The sequence below is a fragment of the Mustela putorius genome, unplaced genomic scaffold, assembly GCF_011764305.1.
Source record: "Mustela putorius furo isolate JIRA1106 unplaced genomic scaffold, ASM1176430v1.1 tig00003972_pilon_pilon_pilon, whole genome shotgun sequence".
Classification (NCBI taxonomy): domain Eukaryota; kingdom Metazoa; phylum Chordata; class Mammalia; order Carnivora; family Mustelidae; genus Mustela; species Mustela putorius.
This window is the reverse complement of record NW_025422115.1, coordinates 25,587,676-25,605,009: the sequence shown is the minus strand read 5'-3', so window position 1 is coordinate 25,605,009 and position 17,334 is coordinate 25,587,676. Positions and strand designations below refer to the sequence as shown.

Here is a 17,334-nt window from a genome sequence, read left to right as displayed (position 1 = left end):
CGGTACAGACTCCCCTTCAAGAAACATTTACTCGGAGACAGTTTGCACACGAAAGAAGCAGGTAAATCAGACCAGACCATGTAGAGGGGGTGCCGTACATGAAACCCTTTATTTGTTAGACTGGGGTCGCTTGGGTCCGTCTGCCGTCTTACCGGGATTCGCTCTCAGTCCTCACACGAGTGTGGTGCGGACAGGTGGCCGTTCCAGGCCTCCACGTGCATGTGCCCCGTCCCCCTCTCAGGGCTGGGGTCCAGCTGGCACACCTGGGCCTATGTCTGAGGTGCGCGGTGACCGCTGACGGGCAGTTGTAAATGCGCTAGGGACGGCTCCGGACAACAGGTCGACGAAGGACACTCTCAGGGACCAAGTGTCCGGTCGCTGCCGTTGAGAACACGAGGGGAGGCCAGGAGGGCCGTGAGGGCCGTCTGGATGCCATGTGTCGCCGCCCCCCGCCCCCAGAGCACTGCGGCTCCTCGCGTCCTTCCGGGGCTCCCCGCTGGCGTCGGCACTGGCTTCTCGCTTCCTCCGGTTAGGTTTTAGGAACTTCTAGAACCTGACTTCTCCCCGCCGCCTCCCATCACGGCTCCTTGGCAGGCTGAGGTGTCACAGATGCCGGGGGTCCCCTGAGCGCCGACAGCACCGCGGAGGCCAGGATCACCTGGAGGCCCGGGCTCGCCGTGGGCCCCGTCCCGGCCATCTCTGCTGACGCCAGGCACACCCTGCGGTCCTGGAGACGCAGCAGGAAGGGGAGTGTCGACCTAAGCCTAGAACAGCCACTGAGCCTCCCGCCCCGCGCCCTGCTGTGTGGGGCTTATTCAAGACTGGGGGGGGGGGGGATGAGGGCAGAGGATGAGGCGGGGCGGAGGTGGGGCCCGGGGCCTGTCCCCAGTGCTCCTGGGGAGCCGAGGGAAGAGAGCCGAGCCGGGGATGGGGCTGCAGGGCTGCCTGGTGAGTGGGGACAGGTGACAGTCGGCATGGCCTGCGCGGGAGCCCTGTGGGGCGCGCACCTGGGGGATGGGCCCCCTGGGTAGGTGGAGCAGGATAGGGCAGCTGAGGGTAGGGGGCACGGAGCAGGGGTGCGGCCTCAAGGGCCGGGGGAGGAGAGGCCTTCTGGGCGCTCAGGGAGGACTGGACCGTGGTCTCCGCCCGGCCCACGGTGTGTGGCGGCCCACGGTGTGGGGGTGCGCGGAAGGCTGTGCGAGGGGACTCAGGTGTCCTGTGAGGCTGGCCCGGGCTGCACCGCGGGGCCTGGGGGCTCCTCATTGGACACTAAACCCTCAGGATACACGTGGGCCAACTCGGAGGGAGTTCTGGAATGTAACCGACCTCGACGCCAGCCTGCTCTCACCGAGCGGAAACTGACTGACTCTGCGTGACGAGACCCGCCCAGACCCGGTATCGCTCGGACGGGTCGGTCTGACGGTTCCTGACTGTTCCCGACCATCGGAGACGGCTTCGCCCAGAGAAACATGGTGACACGCGTTCCCCACCGAGATGCAGCCCCGGGCCAAGTCCCAACGCCCTGGGAAAGCAGCCGGTGACCGGCACCCACCTTGCAGCCCCTGGTCCCCAGCCGGCCCGTCCAGTCCCGTGCCCGCCGCACCCCTGTCTCCTCTGTCTCCCGGGGCCCCTGTCGGAAAGCACCGGACGTGTGAGGACCCGGCTGGGGTTCGAGGAGGGACCCACCAGCGTGTCACCCGCCTTCTGACGGGCAGGGCTCCGCCTGGTGAGTGTTCTCCTGAAGTGAAAACACTCAGAGAAGCAACACGACCCCCGGGAGAGAGGACGATGGAGGCCCGTTCGGAAGGGAGCTCGTAACAGGCCGAAAGGCCTTCAGATCCCGCTCGGAGCAACCCGCGGCCTTCTGCGGGATGACAGCAGGGCCTCGCGCCCCGAGCCGGCACCGGAGACGCTCAGAGCCTGCCGTCCTGCGGCCGCCCCACACCGTGGGACCGTGACCTCAGGACCGACACCGCATCTGCGAAGATGTGTTTGTCTCCAGGGCGGAAACCGTTCAGCCTCCGAGTTTCTCGAATACAAGGGCAGCGGCCCTGCTCATTCTGGAAGGACTTGCAGTAAACTTTGTCTCACCAAGTTAGAAAGGAAATCACAGTTAAGTTTCTCTCAGAAACAGTTTTCTTATGCTGTTTCTTAGAAACAGAACTCCTGGATCAGTAAGCCGGCGCGGACCGGAATGCCAAGCTCCAGAACTGGGGCCGGGAGGCGGGGGGGGGGGGAGGGGGACACGGTGCACACTCGGACAGGGGTGCGTGTTAAAGGCCGTTTTGGAAAAGCCCAGTGTCCACGAGTTCCCACTCGTGTCACCCACGAGGCCCGGTCCATGGGCCAGAGCATCCGCGGCTGCGGCTCGGCGGGGGCCGGGACAGACCCTGTCAGCAACGGGGCCCAGCCATGAGGCCATGCGGTTTCTGCACTGCACTTCCCAGCGCTTCGGAGGGAGTTCTGTGTGATTGTTGCTTTTTACGAGTTTTTCAGGGTCGGATGCGGCTAAGGGTGATCGGGCTCCCGCTGTTCGTCCCTCACATTTTGTCTGCCCCCGCCCCCGACCGCTGTTCGGATGGTGTCCGTGGGGCCCGCGGCATGAAGAAGGGGTTAACCGGGCCGCACAGAGGTCGGCGTGGCCCACTCACCTCTGGGCCCCGGGTCTCCCAGCTCTCCGGTGGGACCACGGTATCCAGGGGGCCCTCGGGCACCGGGGTGGCCGATGGAGCCCGGGGGACCTGGGGGACCTGGGGGCCCCGCTGGACCAGGCCGGCCTGCAGATCCGGGCGCTAAAGGCTTCCTCAGGTGGGCGGCTAACTGTGCGATTTGTTCTTTTGGAAAAACAAAGATGCAAGCGCTTACTCGAGGAGGACCAGCAAAGGCCGCCCGCCGAGGCAGAAAAGATCGAGGCGCCTAACTCTCTTCGGGGCGCGGCCCCGATACTGCTCCCTCTCCCGCGTGCCCAGGAGGAGGTGCTCATTTTGGGGGGACTCCTTACAAATCCTGTGGCGCAAAGTGGCCAAGAGCTGGCCGCTTCGTCCGTGAAGGCTGGAAGGCGCAGGTCTCCGTCCCGGCTGACGGCGACCCAGACATCTAGACCCACCCCCTGTGCCCCCGCGCAGATGGAGACTAGCCACCCCCCAGGGAGGGGAGAGGTGGAGGAGGCCAGGGTGCGCAGGGGTGGAGGGCACTCACCACCGAGCATCCCTCCGCACAGCTCCCGGATGTGCTGTTCGCTGGCTTCTCGCCCCTGAAATTCACCCCGTCAGTGCGGCAGCAGACTGGGGGCAGCCGGCTCCCTTAGACGCGGCCCCCCACCCCACATCAGTCTCAGAAAAGTGACCAAGGCCGGCGAACACCACCCTCAACAGAGGGAAAGACGTACCGGGACTCCGGGCTTCCCGGTGATGCCAGGCAGGCCTTGTACTCCTGGGAAGCCCACGGGGCCGGGCGGGCCTGGGAGGCCCTCGACGCCACTGGTGCCGTTGGGACCCTGGATGCCCTTTGGGCCCAGCTCCCCTCGACTGCCGGACTAGAGGGAAACAGGACAAGGCAGGTCGGAGTGCACAGCGGCCAGCAGCTGCTGCCCCACCCCCGCAGGCCGGTCCGGCGTCTCCTTTGGACTTTGTTGCTGGAACAGCTGGCGGCCACTTACCTCTCCTTTGGGTCCGACCGCACCACCGGGACCCTGCAAGAGAGCAGTTGTCCATTGCGCTGTTAGCCGGCGGGCATTCGCTTCCAAAGGGCAGGGCTGGTGTGGGGGGGACCGGGGGCAGGTGGGGAACCACCAAGAAACCACCCTCGGGGCTGCCTCAGGACAGGAAGCGGGGACTTCCTTTCACCATCCTGAGTAGTTCTTCTCTCGCTGGGACTGAGTTCTCCGCACGGACGATTTTGTGACTTATTTTCCTAACGAGTGTTTTCAGTAGCCGCTCGGCGCGTCTCGTTACACGCGTTTACTTTGTGCCCCGTGTCCATCGCCAACTCGCTCTAGCAACGGACGTCTGGACCTCTCTGTGCCTACAGTCCCCTTCTCCAACCGCGTCCTCTGGAAGCTTCCCAGCTGCACGTGCGGAGGGCCGTGGTCCCCCACTGAGGGGATCCCAGCAGGCAGGCACGGCTGCCCCCATCAGGTTGACAGGGCCCGGGGGCCAAGGCCGGGGTCCGGCTGGTCAGAGTTGTCCAGGAATTCCGCAGAAGGACCCGTGCGTGCGCGCGCACATGCAGCCGAGCTTGTCCTGGCTACAGCCATGGGGCCCGCAGCCTCAGGGTCCCTGGGGCTCCCCGCGCTGCCCGGAGCTGCGGACGGCACCCCCACCCCGCAAATGGGACTGATTTATTCTCAGCTGTTGACAAAAGCGAGGCCGATTTAACCCCACTCACCAGGTCTCCTTTGTCCCCAGGAAAGCCATCGGAACCTGCGACGCCCTGAAACCACACGCCCCAAGGTCAGAGAGCGGCTTTCCAAGCTCGGGCGCCAGTCCCCAAGCCCTAGGCCCAGGGTGGGGATGCCAGCTGACTGCACAGACCGGCAGGACACACGGACCCTCTCTTGCCAAGCAGCATCTCAGGGGGCTGTGGCTTACTCTAGGCCCTCAACCACTACAAAGAGGGCCAGGAGCCCCCAGAGGTCACAGGCCCGGCCCCTGAACCTTTCCTGAGAGAGTGCGCCTTCTGCAGACAGTCCTGGGGCCCAGACTCCACTCCCCCCTGACAAGGCCCCATTCCCAGAAGGTCAGCGGGAACACCCCCTCGCTGGGAGCTGGGGCTGGGTGTCCAGAGCGGTCCCCGCTGCTCAGAAGGCACGAGGCAGAGCAGGTAATGGAGGAGGGAGCGAAAAAGAAGGGACCTGACCCCTGGGCGTCCGCTCACCTGGTCTCCCTTAGGGCCGGCGGCTCCTCCTGGGCCCTGGCACGAGAAAGTCAGTGTTAGAGGGAGCTCGGGGGTCCCTGAGGTGGCCCCTCCAAGCTGCGGAGCACGGCGGGGCCGGGAAAGCAGGCCCTCCCCGGGCGCGTTCCCTGTCCGTGGCACTGTTCTGTGCATGCCCGTCTCTGGAATCTTCCGGAAAAACGGTCTTGGGGGCCCCGGAGCATCGAATCCACGGTGCTATGACTGTGTCCCAGGCCTCAAATCTGGTGTCGCTCCCAGTACCGTGGGCCGTGCGCGGGTCATTGCCCACACGGAGCTGCCGCGTCACAGCGCCCAGAGCTCGTGTTCCTCACCTTCCCAGAGGACCCGGAGACGAGGGACAGGTCTGGAGGAACTGCCAGGATTGCTCACAAAACATGGAAATAACACCTGCCCATCTGCTCCAACAGCAGCAGAGTGAGAACTTGCCCGAGGGGCAGAGACGTGGCCGCCCGACGACAGTGGAGGCCAAGTGCAGCGAGGGGCGGGAAGATTCAGGCACAGCCGGTGGGCACAGCCCCCGGGGAGGCCCCGGCCCAGTTGGCGAGCCCCAGACGCCTGGGATTTCCTGCCTGGAGGCTGATGAAGGGCCCCCAGTCCGGCCACAGGCCCGTGGTTTCCGTGCCCCCCGCCCCTGCCTCCCCCTGCAGCTCCTCGGCCTCCTGCCTGCGGTGAAGTCTGACGGCCAGCTGGCCATCGTGGGACCTGAGCACACATCTGAGGAGGGCTCCAGGCTGCCCTGACCATCCCCAGACGACAGGGACCCTACAGCGAACGTCCCGACGGGCACAGGGCGCCTGGGACGGTCAGAAGCAGTGAGGCCTAACGGTGCCTAGAGCCGGGGCTTCGCTTATCTAAAGTGCGTCAAGCAATCCTCGAAAACCCAAAACATGAAGCCCTGGGCCTCCCCTGGGCTCCATGGGGGCCCGCCAGCAGCGGGCAGGTGCACCGCGTGGGTCCTCGGGATGGAGAATGGGGGCGGGGACCCCCCAACAGGGAACGGCCACTCACCCGGTCCCCGGTGCCACCTCGAAGGCCCTGGGGGCCCGGCAGGCCAGGGTCTCCCATGCTGCCCTTCTGGCCCTACAGACAAGGACCAGCCTGTCAGCATCCACAGGGGAGCCTGGCGGGGACACCGCCCCCACCCCCTGCCCAGCAGGCCCCCCTGGGCTCACTGGGCATAAAGCCTGGCCCCAAACCTCACCCACCTGGAAGCCTCGGATACCAGGGGCTCCAGGAGGGCCTTGTGGGCCCAGAGCCCCCTGAAAGAGAAAGGGAAGGAGTGAGTTCTGCTCTGCTTGCCCCGGAGACGCTGGCCGTCGGGCCCGGAGGCTGCGGACAGACGTGGGAGCCCTGGTGGGGGGGGCAGTTGGGGTTGGAGAGCTCGGCCTTCCCCTCAGCTGCCACGCCTCAGTCTTGGGACCCAGGTACCCACGACCAGGGCTGTGGGGCCGGCGTGCTCATGATCCCTCTGTCCGTCTATGGAGGCGAGGGCGGCATCTTGTGGAGCCGAGACCAGGCCGCTGACCTCGGCCAGGTGTGGCGACTTAGTCCCTCGGCACAGAGGTCTCCAGCTGGGCTTGGCCCTCACTGTCTTTCGGCTTTCACGGGGTCAGCCCACGGGTGCAGCCAGAAGGCCTCCCAGCCTGCACAGAAACCTGGTCGCGTGGTGATGCCGCGGCACCCTTCCCCTGGGCCACCCTGCGTCCCTCACTCACCGCCGAGCCCCTGTGGCCAGCTTCCCCACGCTCCCCGGGCACGCCAACGTCTCCCTGCACAAGGAGAAGCGGAGCGCCGTGTTGGCGGAATCCGTGGACTTGGGGGGTGGGGTGGGGTGGGGAAGGGGTGGGGGACGGGTGGGGAGGGGGTGGGGGACGGGTGGGGAAGGTGGGAGGACTTACTGGGACGCCGGGCTCTCCTGAGGGGCCGGCCTCTCCCAGCTCGCCAGCGCGGCCCTGCACAGGACGCGAGAGCCCTGAGTGCCCACACGGCCCCTCCGGCCCGGCCCGGCGCTGCCCCCGCCCACCCACCAGGACAAAGAAGCCACATACCAGTTCTCCCTTCTCGCCCTTGGACCCTGCTCGTCCCGGGAGGCCCTGCACGAGTCAGAGGTCAGGGCTGCGGAACCCGCAGCAGAGCACCCCAAAGAGGGCCGGTTCCCCTGCACCAGCCCCCGCTTGGGGACCCAGGGGCGTGGACCCCCATCTCCGGAACACCGAAGGAAGCCCGAGCTCTCACCGGCAGCCCGTTGGGACCCTTCTCTCCTGGGGCACCGCTGCGACCAGACTCTCCCTGCGGGAGATCGGGGACCGGCTGCTGAGGCCCGGGAAGCCGAATCCCGCAGGTCCCCCGCCCCGCAGGCCACCGGCCCGACACCAACCTTGTCACCGTCGAGCCCCGGCACACCGTCGCGGCCGTCCTTGCCCGGCACACCCTGGGGACGGGGGACGGGGTGAGGCCTGCTCTGCCCCTCGTTCCCCGCCTCCCCAGTCCCCGCACTGGGTCAGCAGACCCCAGGCCGCCCCACCCCACGCGGTGACCTGGGCAGCCCTCCGACCGCAGCCGAGGGCGGCTGGTGCATGGCGAGGGGCCAAGGGCAGTGTGAAGGGTCCCACACGCTGCCACCCGCATCCCCGCAGGGACACTCCCCCATGGCCTGGGTCACAGGTGATGGAACAGGCTTGGGAGCCTGCTTTCCCCAAGGAGGAGGCCGGAGGAGCGTCCGGGGGGGCCTGTCCTCGCGGGCTGGGGTCAGGAGGGGACGGGAGGGGTTCAGGCCTGGGCTGAGCGCCCGCAAACCCTCAGAACCCTCCTGGCTCCAGGCCAGGACGGCACGGGGCACGCAAAGACCCTCCACCTGGCCCCCGTGCCACGAAGACGCCGGGGGTGCCCTGTCGTCGGAGAGGGATTCTCCAGGGGATGGGTGGGGACGGTCGGGGCAGCCACGCCGTGCTCCGCGCAGGGACCCAGCCTCCGCCCAGCGCCAGGGCGGCCGTGGGTACTCACCGGCTCTCCACCCGGGCCTGCTACCCCAGGGACGCCTTTGGGACCAGGCCTGCCCTAAAAGACACACAATTGGCAACATTTTGGGGGGCGCCTGAGAAAGCACCTCCCGGGTGCCGCCCCTCAATCCCAGGCAGCCTCGCGTCGGGGACAGTGGACTCCGGGGCCTGCGTGCTCAGGGCTGGGGGATGGCCCTGCTGGTCCAGCCCGACAGCAGGGGAAAGGCCTGCGGATCCAGGACCCAGCCTCGCATCCCGTGCTCACGTCGGCCGCCAGACACGAGCTCCTTAGAGCCCCCTGGAGAACTGCCCGGGACCCCGTGGGCCAGGCCGAGGTGCTATCCAGGGACGCACCACCCGCAGGAAAGGGCAAGCCCGGCCCCGGCACGTGCCATCTGGGCGTGTCTCCCCCCACCCCAGATCAGGGTGTTTGGAGGAAGGAGCCGGAGAAGCTTGATTCTCTTACTTACAAGGTCACCCTTGGGGCCGCGGAAACCCTCAGGGCCCCTCTCGCCTCTGTCACCCTGAAACGACAGGGGGCGAGGGGGGTGGGGGGTGGGGGAACAGAAAGTTAACAACTCGAGCAGGTTGGAGAGCCGCCCTGCGGGGAGACTGACCGGGCCGGGCCCCCGAAGTGGTTAGAAGAGCAGGACCGACGCTGCCAAGGACCACGGGGGCCAGAGGGGCCAACCGCACCCCGTGAGTGTCCAGACAGAAGGATACCAGCTCTTCCAGCACACTCGACCCACCCCCCCGGTGTGCCCACTGCCACCTGCTCAGGTGTGCCCAGGGCTATGGGCCCATGAGAGGACTCAGTCCTGGAGAGGACTCAGTCCTGGGGAGGGCCAGCCCAGCGCGGCCCAGTGGGACTGGGGGAGGCACCGGCGTGCGGAGGAGGAGGAGAGGGACCGAGAGCCTTGGCTGCTCTCCACCCCGGATGCACACATACCACTCTCCCCGGGGCTCCTGCGATCCCTGGCGGCCCTCGGAATCCAATGGGACCCTGTGAGGGAGTGCGGGGGTATCTGGGCCTCTTGTCTGGAGCCTGGCCAGCGTGCCTCCGAGGCCCTGGCTCCATCCAGAAAGATCTCGGCTCCAGCAGCCCCAACCAGACAGCCCCCAGCAGGCCCCTCCTCACTGGCCACCCAGAGGCCCAACCCTCTTCCCCCCCATCTTCCAGGGCCTCCCCCCCAGCCCCTCCCCTCCTGAAGGTGGCCTCCCACAACAGCCTGGGCTGATCTGAGATGGCCAGACTTACCCGATCCCCTGGGGGTCCGGCCGGCCCTGGCAGGCCCCGAAGTCCCCGAGGTCCCTGTGGGGAGAGAGCTGGGAAGGCAGGGCTTGGGCCAGCAGCCTCTGCCCCCACCCCAAGACTGCATACCCCCTGGGCGCCACTGAGGGCCCTATAGTCTTCCCTAGGAGCACCTGACCTCAGGCCAGGCCCTGGAGGGGCTGGGCAAGGTGGTGGAGGAGGGGGCCACAGGCGAAGGGGGGGTGCAGGGCCACAGGCCCTGGAAGGGGGACAGGGGAGGGGGATGGGGGCACAGGTCGGGGGAGATGGGGCCACAGGCCCAGGGGAGGGGGCCTGGGACTTGCAGCCTGGCAGACGCAGGACCGTGGCCGGTTCCCTGCACAGGGACCTGGCGGACAGTCCCCTGCAGCCCTAGGCAGTCCAAGGGGCTCCGATCCCACCTCCTCACCCCTGTCCAGCTCCTCCCCCTCCTCACCTGCTGCCCCACAGTGCCTGGGATGCCAGCAGGCCCAGGGGGGCCAGGATCGCCCTGCAGTGGAGATGAAGGGGTATGAGCAGGATCAGCCCAGGCTCTTGCGGCACCTCTCCGAGCCCACTGCCCACCCCCAAGCCCATGCTGTTGGGGCCATCGCCCCACTCACAGCCTCCTGAGGCTCCTGACCCTCTGCCAGAGAGGCCCCCAGGCTTTCCCAGACGCCCCTGCCCGGCTGGCGTGGGCCCTTCTGCCGCCCATGCAGTGGCCTCTCTGGCTAGAGATGCTGCCAGCCTCCCCGGAGCCACGGGAGCGGCCGCAGGGGCAGGGCAGGAGCCTCCAGGAGACACTTCTCCATCCACCTGGGGGAGGGGGCGCCTGAGCTCAGGGAACCACGAGAGACGGGCAGGCAGGGGCGTGTCCCGGGACCCTGGCCCAGCTCGCCTGGCTCTGACCAGCTGGGCCGTACACGGTGCAGCCCAGATGCAGCCAGCACTCTCTCCTCGGCCCCACCATGCCTGGGGCCCCGCGCAGACCCCAGCCCCGGCCGAGCCCCCCCGTCCGGCCGCCCCCAGGGCCCTCGCGCAGACCCCAGCCCCGGCCGAGCCCCCCCCGTCCGGCCGCCCCCAGGGCCCTCGCGCAGACCCCAGCCCCGGCCGAGCCCCCCCGTCCGGCCGCCCCCAGGGCCCTCGTTCACCTTCTCGCCATCCTTGCCGACCTCTCCTTGCTCCCCTTTGTAGCCGGGGGGTCCCTGAAAGCCAGCGGTGGGCGGCAGGTCACAGCCCACCCCCAGTGGCCCCGAACAGGGCCTGCATGGCCGCCAGCCCGGGCGGGCCAACCCTGGTCAAGAGGGGCAGGGCTTCCCAGTCCTGGTGGCCGCGCCCGTGCCCAGCGGTTACCACTGGGGAACGGGGGGTGCGGACAGAGCGAGGCCCCCAGGCTGGGCTGGAAGTCGGCCTCCTCTTCTTCTGGAAGGACTGGCAGACTTTCTGGACCCTTGTGTCCCCCCAAGTCCCCTCGGGATCTCAAGGCCCACACTGGACCAGGCTGCCTCCTCCTGTGGGGCATGGAAGGGGCTCAGTCACCCTGCGGCCACCGCTCACCTTGAACCCCGGCATTCCTGGGGGGCCGGGGGGGCCAGGAGGGCAGACGGCTGGGCACTGTTGGAAGACAGAGCAGTCAGAGCCCTGGTCCACACAGCCCTGGACCTGACCGAGGTCAGCGCCCAGGGGCCCTCAGAGGGGCTTTTCCACCAAGCAAAAGGGACCACAGGCCACACCAGGGCCTCCTGGGACCGCAGACGGGGTCTCATTTAGTGTGTGTGCGGGGTGCAGCGAGGCCTGCCGGGACCCGGGGCCACCCCGGACGTGCTTCTCTACACGCCTCCGAGACGGAGAGAAAAGGGAGTCCCAGGCACTAGCCCAGAGCCTTCTGGGCTGGGGACACCCTGTGTCCGTGCCAGCCGGGGCGGGAGACACTGGCCACATGTGGCTGGGCACTCCGGATGTGGCCGCACCACGGAGGCCCAGGCCCATTTACAATCCCTTCTCTCTCAGCCCAGATTCGCACGGCCAGAGTGCACGGAGGCTGTGCCCAGAGCCAGCGCCGCCCGCGCAGCCTGCACCCCCCGCCCTCCTGTGGGTGGGGAACAGGCCACTCTCCGCATGGGTCCCCAAGGCACCCCCGCCCTCCTGTGGGTGGGGAACAGGCCACTCTCCGCATGGGTCCCCAAGGCACCCCAGCCCCCTTCAGAAATGGCTGTGAACGCCTACCTGAAGGTCGGTGGCGCCTTCAGGGAGGACCCCCGGGTGACCCTGGAACACAAAGACAGCTGACTTTGAAGCTGCCCCCCACCCCCAGTCCCTATAGCCCTGCCAGGGGGCTCAGGTCCTGCCTCTCCCACAGTGGCCAGTGCTGGGCACTCACAAGGACAGATACCAGCTGCCTTTGGGGCGGAATGGTCACCAGACCCGAGCCCTGCCCATCCCCACGTCAGCTGACCCAGCCACCACAGCCCTGGGCTTCACGCACATCCAGAGAGTGGACCGGAGTTACAGGGCATGGATTTGGGGGCAGGAGAGTCAAGCCCACTGTGCCTGGCACTTCCCCCAAGAAGCTTTGGGGCCCCTGCCCCATACTTACGGGGGGTCCTGGAGGTCCTGGGGGGCCAGGGAGGCCGGGTAGTCCAGAGGGTCCCTGGGGGTACGGGGTAGGACATCAGGTGGAGCAGAACCAGCCCCCGCCGGCAGGGAGGTGACCAGCTACTTCCAGAGAGAAGCCTCCCTCCCCTGTGCCCTGACCGGGACGCCCCCACTCTGCCAGCCTCCCCCCACCCTGGCCTGGTGCTGGTGTCCAAGGTGCATCCCAAGGCCCAGGCTCTCCTTGTCCCTGAAGGTCAATCAGGGCTTCTATCAGGCCACAGAGAAAAGTGGGGGGGAGAGCGGGGGGGGAGGGAAGGGCAGGAGAAAGGGGGCGAAGCCCTTGGTTGTTGACAGGCAGGACCCCTGCTCTGAGCAATGGGGCAAGGTCAGGGGCAGCCACTCACCGGGGGGCCCCGGAGACCCATTCCACCTGGGACGCCACTCTCTCCTGCTTCTCCCTGGGGCGGGGGGAAGGGAGAGAGACACGGGGGTCTGCACCCGCAGAGCTCTGAGGACCCCACACAGTGCTAGTCTGCCCCCTCGGAACAGGAACCCAGGCAGCCCGTCAGGCAGCTGCCCCTAAGGAGGACCCAGAGCCACAGCCCTGGTTTGGGACCTGGCAGCCAGCTGAGCCCTGTGCACTGCTGGCCTGCCGGGGGCTGGGGTCCGGGCGGTCAGTACTCACCGGGGGTCCGGGGAGGCCTTTGCCCTGTAATGCCAAGCACTGAGTCAGAACTCGCCGGGGACTGGACGGCTTTGCCTGCCAACCCACCCCTTCCCCTAAGACTGGTGGGGTGCACGGAGCAAGCCCTCAGGGGGTGACCCTCCCTGGGGGAGAGAGGGCATGGTCCAGGGACAAGAGAGCTGGACACTGCCTCCCAGGGCTCCCGGAGGGCCCCCCTCACGCTGGTCAGTCCTGCTGCAGGGGAAGCGATACTTACCCCCAGCCCGGGAGGCCCCGGGGGTCCCAGACTTCCCTATAGAAGGAAACCAGGGTGTCAGGAGCAGGCTGGGCCCAGGCTCCCAGGTCTCCGAGAGCACAGCTGTTCCCCTCCCCCACTCTGAAAGGGGTCTCCATTTTACGGAAGACTGAGGCCCAGGGGGAACCCCGGATGCCCCAGGGGCCCGGGACAGGTCTTTTGTCAACAATCCTGCTGAGAAAAGTCCAGACTCTGTTGGAAGTGGACACAGAAAGCAGCACAGGTAGGCCAGGCCAACAAGAAGGCCCAGCCCCAGGGCTCCCGGAGCCCCCACTGGAGGGCCCCATGCCTGGTTCTGGTTACCAAGGAAGCCCGGGGACCCCGGAGAGCCAGTGCCTCCTGCTCCTCTGCGTCCAGAAGACACGGTCCTGGCAGTGGAGACCACCTCCCTACCCATGTCCCTGCCCCCCTCGGGCTCCCTCCAGAAAGCTGACCCCCTACCGCCCCTCTTCCCAGGAAGCAGAGGCCGGGAAGGCTGGGTCATTCCCCCCTCCCGAACCCGGTATGAACCTGAGGACAACCGTGACCAGAGGCCAGTGTGGGGCTTGGTGGGCTGGCTCCTCACCACCCTGTGCCCACTTCTGCACCCTCTGCCTCCCTCCAGACACGGGGCCCAGCGGCACCGCAAACCAGGGGTTTCCCCCACCCCCTCCAGTGGAACCCACACTCTGGCAGCAGCACTGACCCGCTCTCCAGGCGCGCCCTTGGGGCCGGGCGGTCCATCCTGGCCGGTCAGGCCCTGCGGAAAGAGGCAGAGGGAGGGCTCGAGGGGCCACACGGGGAAAGACAGGCCCCACAGAGCGTGCTTTCCCAACTAAAATGGGTCCAGAGGCTGACAAAGGCCTAGCTGTGGCCCCTTGGCCTCCGGCCGGCCTGCCGTCCACCTGGAGGGCGAGCAGCTGGGGGGCCCACTTGTCTGGGGGCCCCTGCTCCGGTCCCTACAAAGCCCTGCCTGGGGCTCTGAGGAGGAGGCCCGTCTGCTCCCGGACCAGCAGGAGCACTTTCCCGTCCGTCGTGGCGCGGCTGGGTCTCCGCCAGCCGTTCCCGCCGGCGCTGAAGGGTCTGGGCTGAAGGCCAGCGGAGCCCTGCTGGGGGACCTCCGGAGACCCGCGGGGACAGGGCAGGCACAGCTGGAGGACAGCAATCAAACTCGGCCCCCGGATCAAACCCCTCCAAGTCCAGGCCCGGGGCAGGGGCAGCGCAGAAGGGGGCTCTCGGGAGGGGAGCGGGCGGGGGGAGGGGCAGGCACACTCACGTCCACGCCAGGCAGTCCCGGCAGCCCAGCCTCTCCCGGCTTCCCCGGCTTCCCTGGGGCCCCTTTCGGTCCCTGGAGGAAGGGGGCGGGGTGGGGGGGGCGAGCAGAGGCGTGAGAGCAGGTCCCGCCCAGACCCGTGGCCTTCACCAATGAGAGAAGCGCCTTCCAGCTGGGGCCCCGCCCAGCAGTAGAGATTGGCTCCCGTCCCCCAGAGGCCCGCCCCGCCTGCTCTCCTGCGACCCCCTCGCGGGCCCCCGCCCGCGGCCCTCCCCAGCTGCCCCCACTGCCCCCGTCACACCGGCAGCACATTCACCAGGATGCTGTGTTGGCCAGCTGCTTTGGCCGCCCCAGCGAAGGGCCAGTGGGTCCCTCTGTGGGACCGCCCGTGTGGCCCCGGACCCTCAGCTCCCAAGCCTGAACAGCTCCGGGGAAGCTCGCTGTGGGACCTGGCCTGCCTGGCCAAGGACAGCTTCCAAGCGGGTCCAAGCCGAACCCTCTACCCAGAGACCCGCCGAATCCCACACACCCCCTCCCACCCGCTTCCTGGCCAGGCCTCTGCTCTGAGCCCTTGGAGCCCCCCGCACCCCACCTCCCCGCAGCAGGTAACCAGGGCCAGGGGTGGCGGAAGGGATGTCAATGACCCTCTGTTCTAGGTCCGCCCCTCCCCTCACCGGAGCTGGACACTCACCGGGGACCCAGGCAGACCCGGAGGCCCAACTTCTCCCTGCACAAGGGAAGACACCCGCATGTGAGCAGTGTCTCCTGACAACCCGGGCCTAGAAGGCCCCTGGAGATGACACGGGAGCATCCCCACCTCATGCACATCTGGGGGGCACTTCCCCTCTGGGGTCAGGCTAGAGGTGGGGGCTGGGGAGGCAGAGATGGACCCTGGGGACGCTGCCCCTACAGGGCCCACAGACCTTTGAGCAGGGTTCTGAGGGCAGAGGGAACGGGTCCCGCAGCCCCCCACCAGCACCCACCAGCCTGAGAAGCTTCGGAAGGTGGGCTGTGGGCACTGAGAGGCCTCCTGCTCCTGCCTGATGTAGGGTGGCAGTCCCCCAAGACTCTCAGAGGCTCAAGGCGGCCCCCCAGCCCCCTCCCACCCACGACCAGCCGACGCTCTGCAACGTTTTTAAGGGGAGCCCTCCCCGGAAGGAAAGACTCAACTTGACTCCCATCAGCCTGGGAGTCTTATGGGGGGCCGGGGCCCAGCCCCCATGGGAGGGGCGTGGGGGCCAGCCACGAGCTGTCCCAGCCCTCCCTGCCTCCACCCTGCAGGGATGTTGCTGAGCACCCTATGGGTCCAGGTCGGCCAGGGTGGGGGTGGGTAGGAGACTTGGGGCCATCCAGGGCCTGGGGGACTCAGAGAGGCTGAGGACCAGTTGCGGGGGGTGCTCCCGCAGTACATTACAGGTGAGGAGAGGCCTGGAGCAGGCCCCTACCTTTCATGGAGGTGGCTGGATTGGGGGTTCAGCCCAGATAGTCCTGGGACACCCACGGAGGACTCCGTCTCTGGGGCAGAGCCAGCTCCCAAGCCCAGCCCCTTCCAGAGCTGTCTCCCGCCCCTAGCGGCCTCCAAGACCCACCCAGAGGGACAGGCCCTGCACCTCCACTGCCATGGCCCCTCTGGGGACCCGGAGACACACACCTCAATACCCACAGTTCCAGTGCAAAGTCTACGTGCAGCACCCCTCCCTGCTCTGGGGACACAATCCCGGTGGGGTGAACCCTGAGCAGGAACCACCCACACCCCTTCCCCGCTTTGTCCCTGCCCTGGGAAGTGGGGCTTGGTATTGTCCCCATCAGGTCTGGGGGCTCAGGGAAGTTGGGGCTGGACTAGAACCCCACCGAACCCTCCCCGCCCCTCCCTCTCCCAACTCACATCAATGCCATCTTTGCCTGGCTTTCCAGGTGGCCCTTGGGGGCCAGGGGGTCCTTGAGGTCCCACTTTCTGAAACGGAGAAACGTCGTTATGCAGCTGTGTCCTCCCCCGTCTCCTGTGGTGCAGGTCCCACTGGCCAGCCCCGGGTTGGCCCAACAAGAGTGTCCCCTCTTCCTGGGTCAGGAGTGGTGCTGGGGCCTGGCTCCGGGGGGCCCCCTGACCCAAGCCTGCCTTGGAGACCCCCCCAAAGCCTCAGGCCGGCAGGATCTTCATCTTAAGGCCAGGAGGGGCTGGCCACTGCCCCACGGGAGCCTCAGGGAACAAAGGCAACATTGTGCCTCTCTGGTGGCGGTGGCTGACCCGGCCAGGCGAGGACAAGGCACCGTCCTGGGCTCGTTCCTGAGGTGTCTCGGTGTCCATGGGGGTGAGGGGGCCATGGGCTTCAGGTCCGGGTCTCCAAGGGTCCTTGAGTTCCAGGCTCACTCTCTGGCCCAGGGTGGTCCCAGGGCCGGACCGCTCGATGCCCCATCTCAGAGCCCCAGCCTCCCCCCACGGGGCCGCCCATCTCCAGTGCGAGCCTGGCGCACCCCTCCGGCCCGCGCTCACCTGTGCCTCGCTCCCGGTGGCGGCCAGGAGCTGGCCCAGCAGGAGCAGGACCAGCGTGGCGGCTCCGGCCATGGCTGTGCTCGCGCTCTGAGTGGCGCCGGTGGTGGCGGCAGCAGGGGCTCGGAGCGGCGGGCGGGGCGGGCAGCGGGCCGGATGCCAGTTCCCGCCCCGCCGGCCAGGCACAAGCCCCCCATTCAGCAGGGCCCACCTGGGGCTTCAGCTCCGCCCCATACCTCTCCACCGCGCCGCCAGGGGAAAGAAAGAAACCCAGTGGCATTTTTTTGGCTGGCCTCTGAGTTAAATTTATCCCCGGGACTGATGAGTTACACACATACACCTTTTAGCAAAAAAGAAAGACGCTCTTTTCTCCGCCTGCTCCTCCGCCAGGGTAAGGAGAGGGCAACAACCCCACACTGAAGGGCTCCTTTGGAGAAGGGGCAGCTTCAGCCCTAGAAACAGTGACCTCCGCAGGGTCCTGAGTAAGATAGAGGCTGCCCGAGACCCAGGAAGACCCTCAGAGAGGGGGAGCATCCCTGTGCTGGGGGCCAGACCAGGCCCACTACAGCTCTCGTCCTGGTACCCCGTCCTGCCTGGGCAGAAGCCTCAGGCCAGGCGTGTGAGGCTGGGAACACCTCCTAGTCCCAGGCTCCTAGCCCAGAGTTTAACGATCTGGAGTGCTTCAGTCACGGTGTCCATCACTGGCAAAGGTCAGACTCTTACCCTCTTACCTGGCCTTCCCCACCACAAGAGAGAGCCAAATGGTGGTGCCGGCAGAGGACAGTAGCAGCACCGGGACCACGGGGCCCGAGCAAAGCTGCTAATGGACAAGACCT

The 17,334-nt window shown here is 67.5% G+C and overlaps 1 protein-coding gene across 1 annotated transcript; it reads right to left on the bottom strand.

Moving 5' to 3' along the window:
- Positions 1-90: 90 nt before the first annotated feature.
- On the bottom strand, positions 91-16,615 carry COL9A3 (collagen type IX alpha 3 chain). Its single transcript, XM_045070784.1, has 32 exons — positions 16,502-16,615; positions 15,896-15,964; positions 14,702-14,737; positions 14,014-14,085; positions 13,444-13,497; positions 12,720-12,755; positions 12,464-12,487; positions 12,183-12,236; positions 11,780-11,833; positions 11,410-11,451; positions 10,741-10,797; positions 10,335-10,388; positions 9,641-9,694; positions 9,172-9,225; positions 8,863-8,916; positions 8,384-8,437; positions 7,918-7,971; positions 7,292-7,345; positions 7,150-7,203; positions 6,963-7,007; positions 6,813-6,866; positions 6,630-6,683; positions 6,120-6,173; positions 5,923-5,994; positions 4,876-4,911; positions 4,387-4,431; positions 3,659-3,691; positions 3,389-3,535; positions 3,199-3,253; positions 2,652-2,834; positions 1,553-1,630; positions 91-727 (listed from the first exon to the last, which is right to left on the bottom strand). Exons 1-32 carry the CDS (start codon positions 16,571-16,573, stop codon positions 537-539), a joined length of 2,049 nt encoding a protein of 682 aa, XP_044926719.1. The 5' UTR covers positions 16,574-16,615; the 3' UTR covers positions 91-536.
- Positions 16,616-17,334: the final 719 nt, after the last annotated feature.

Bases quoted from the DNA above. Each gene is read 5' to 3' on its own strand.
- COL9A3 (XM_045070784.1), bottom strand. From the start codon at position 16,573: ATGGCCGGAGCCGCCACGCTGGTCCTGCTCCTGCTGGGCCAGCTCCTG. The intron at 9,226-9,640 runs GTGAGGAGGGGG...CTCTCCCCACAG, and splicing joins CAGGCACTGTGGGGCAGCAG to GGACCTCGGGGACTTCGGGG. The intron at 5,995-6,119 runs GTGGGTGAGGTT...CCTTGTCTGTAG, and splicing joins CTGGTATCCGAGGCTTCCAG to GGCCAGAAGGGCAGCATGGG.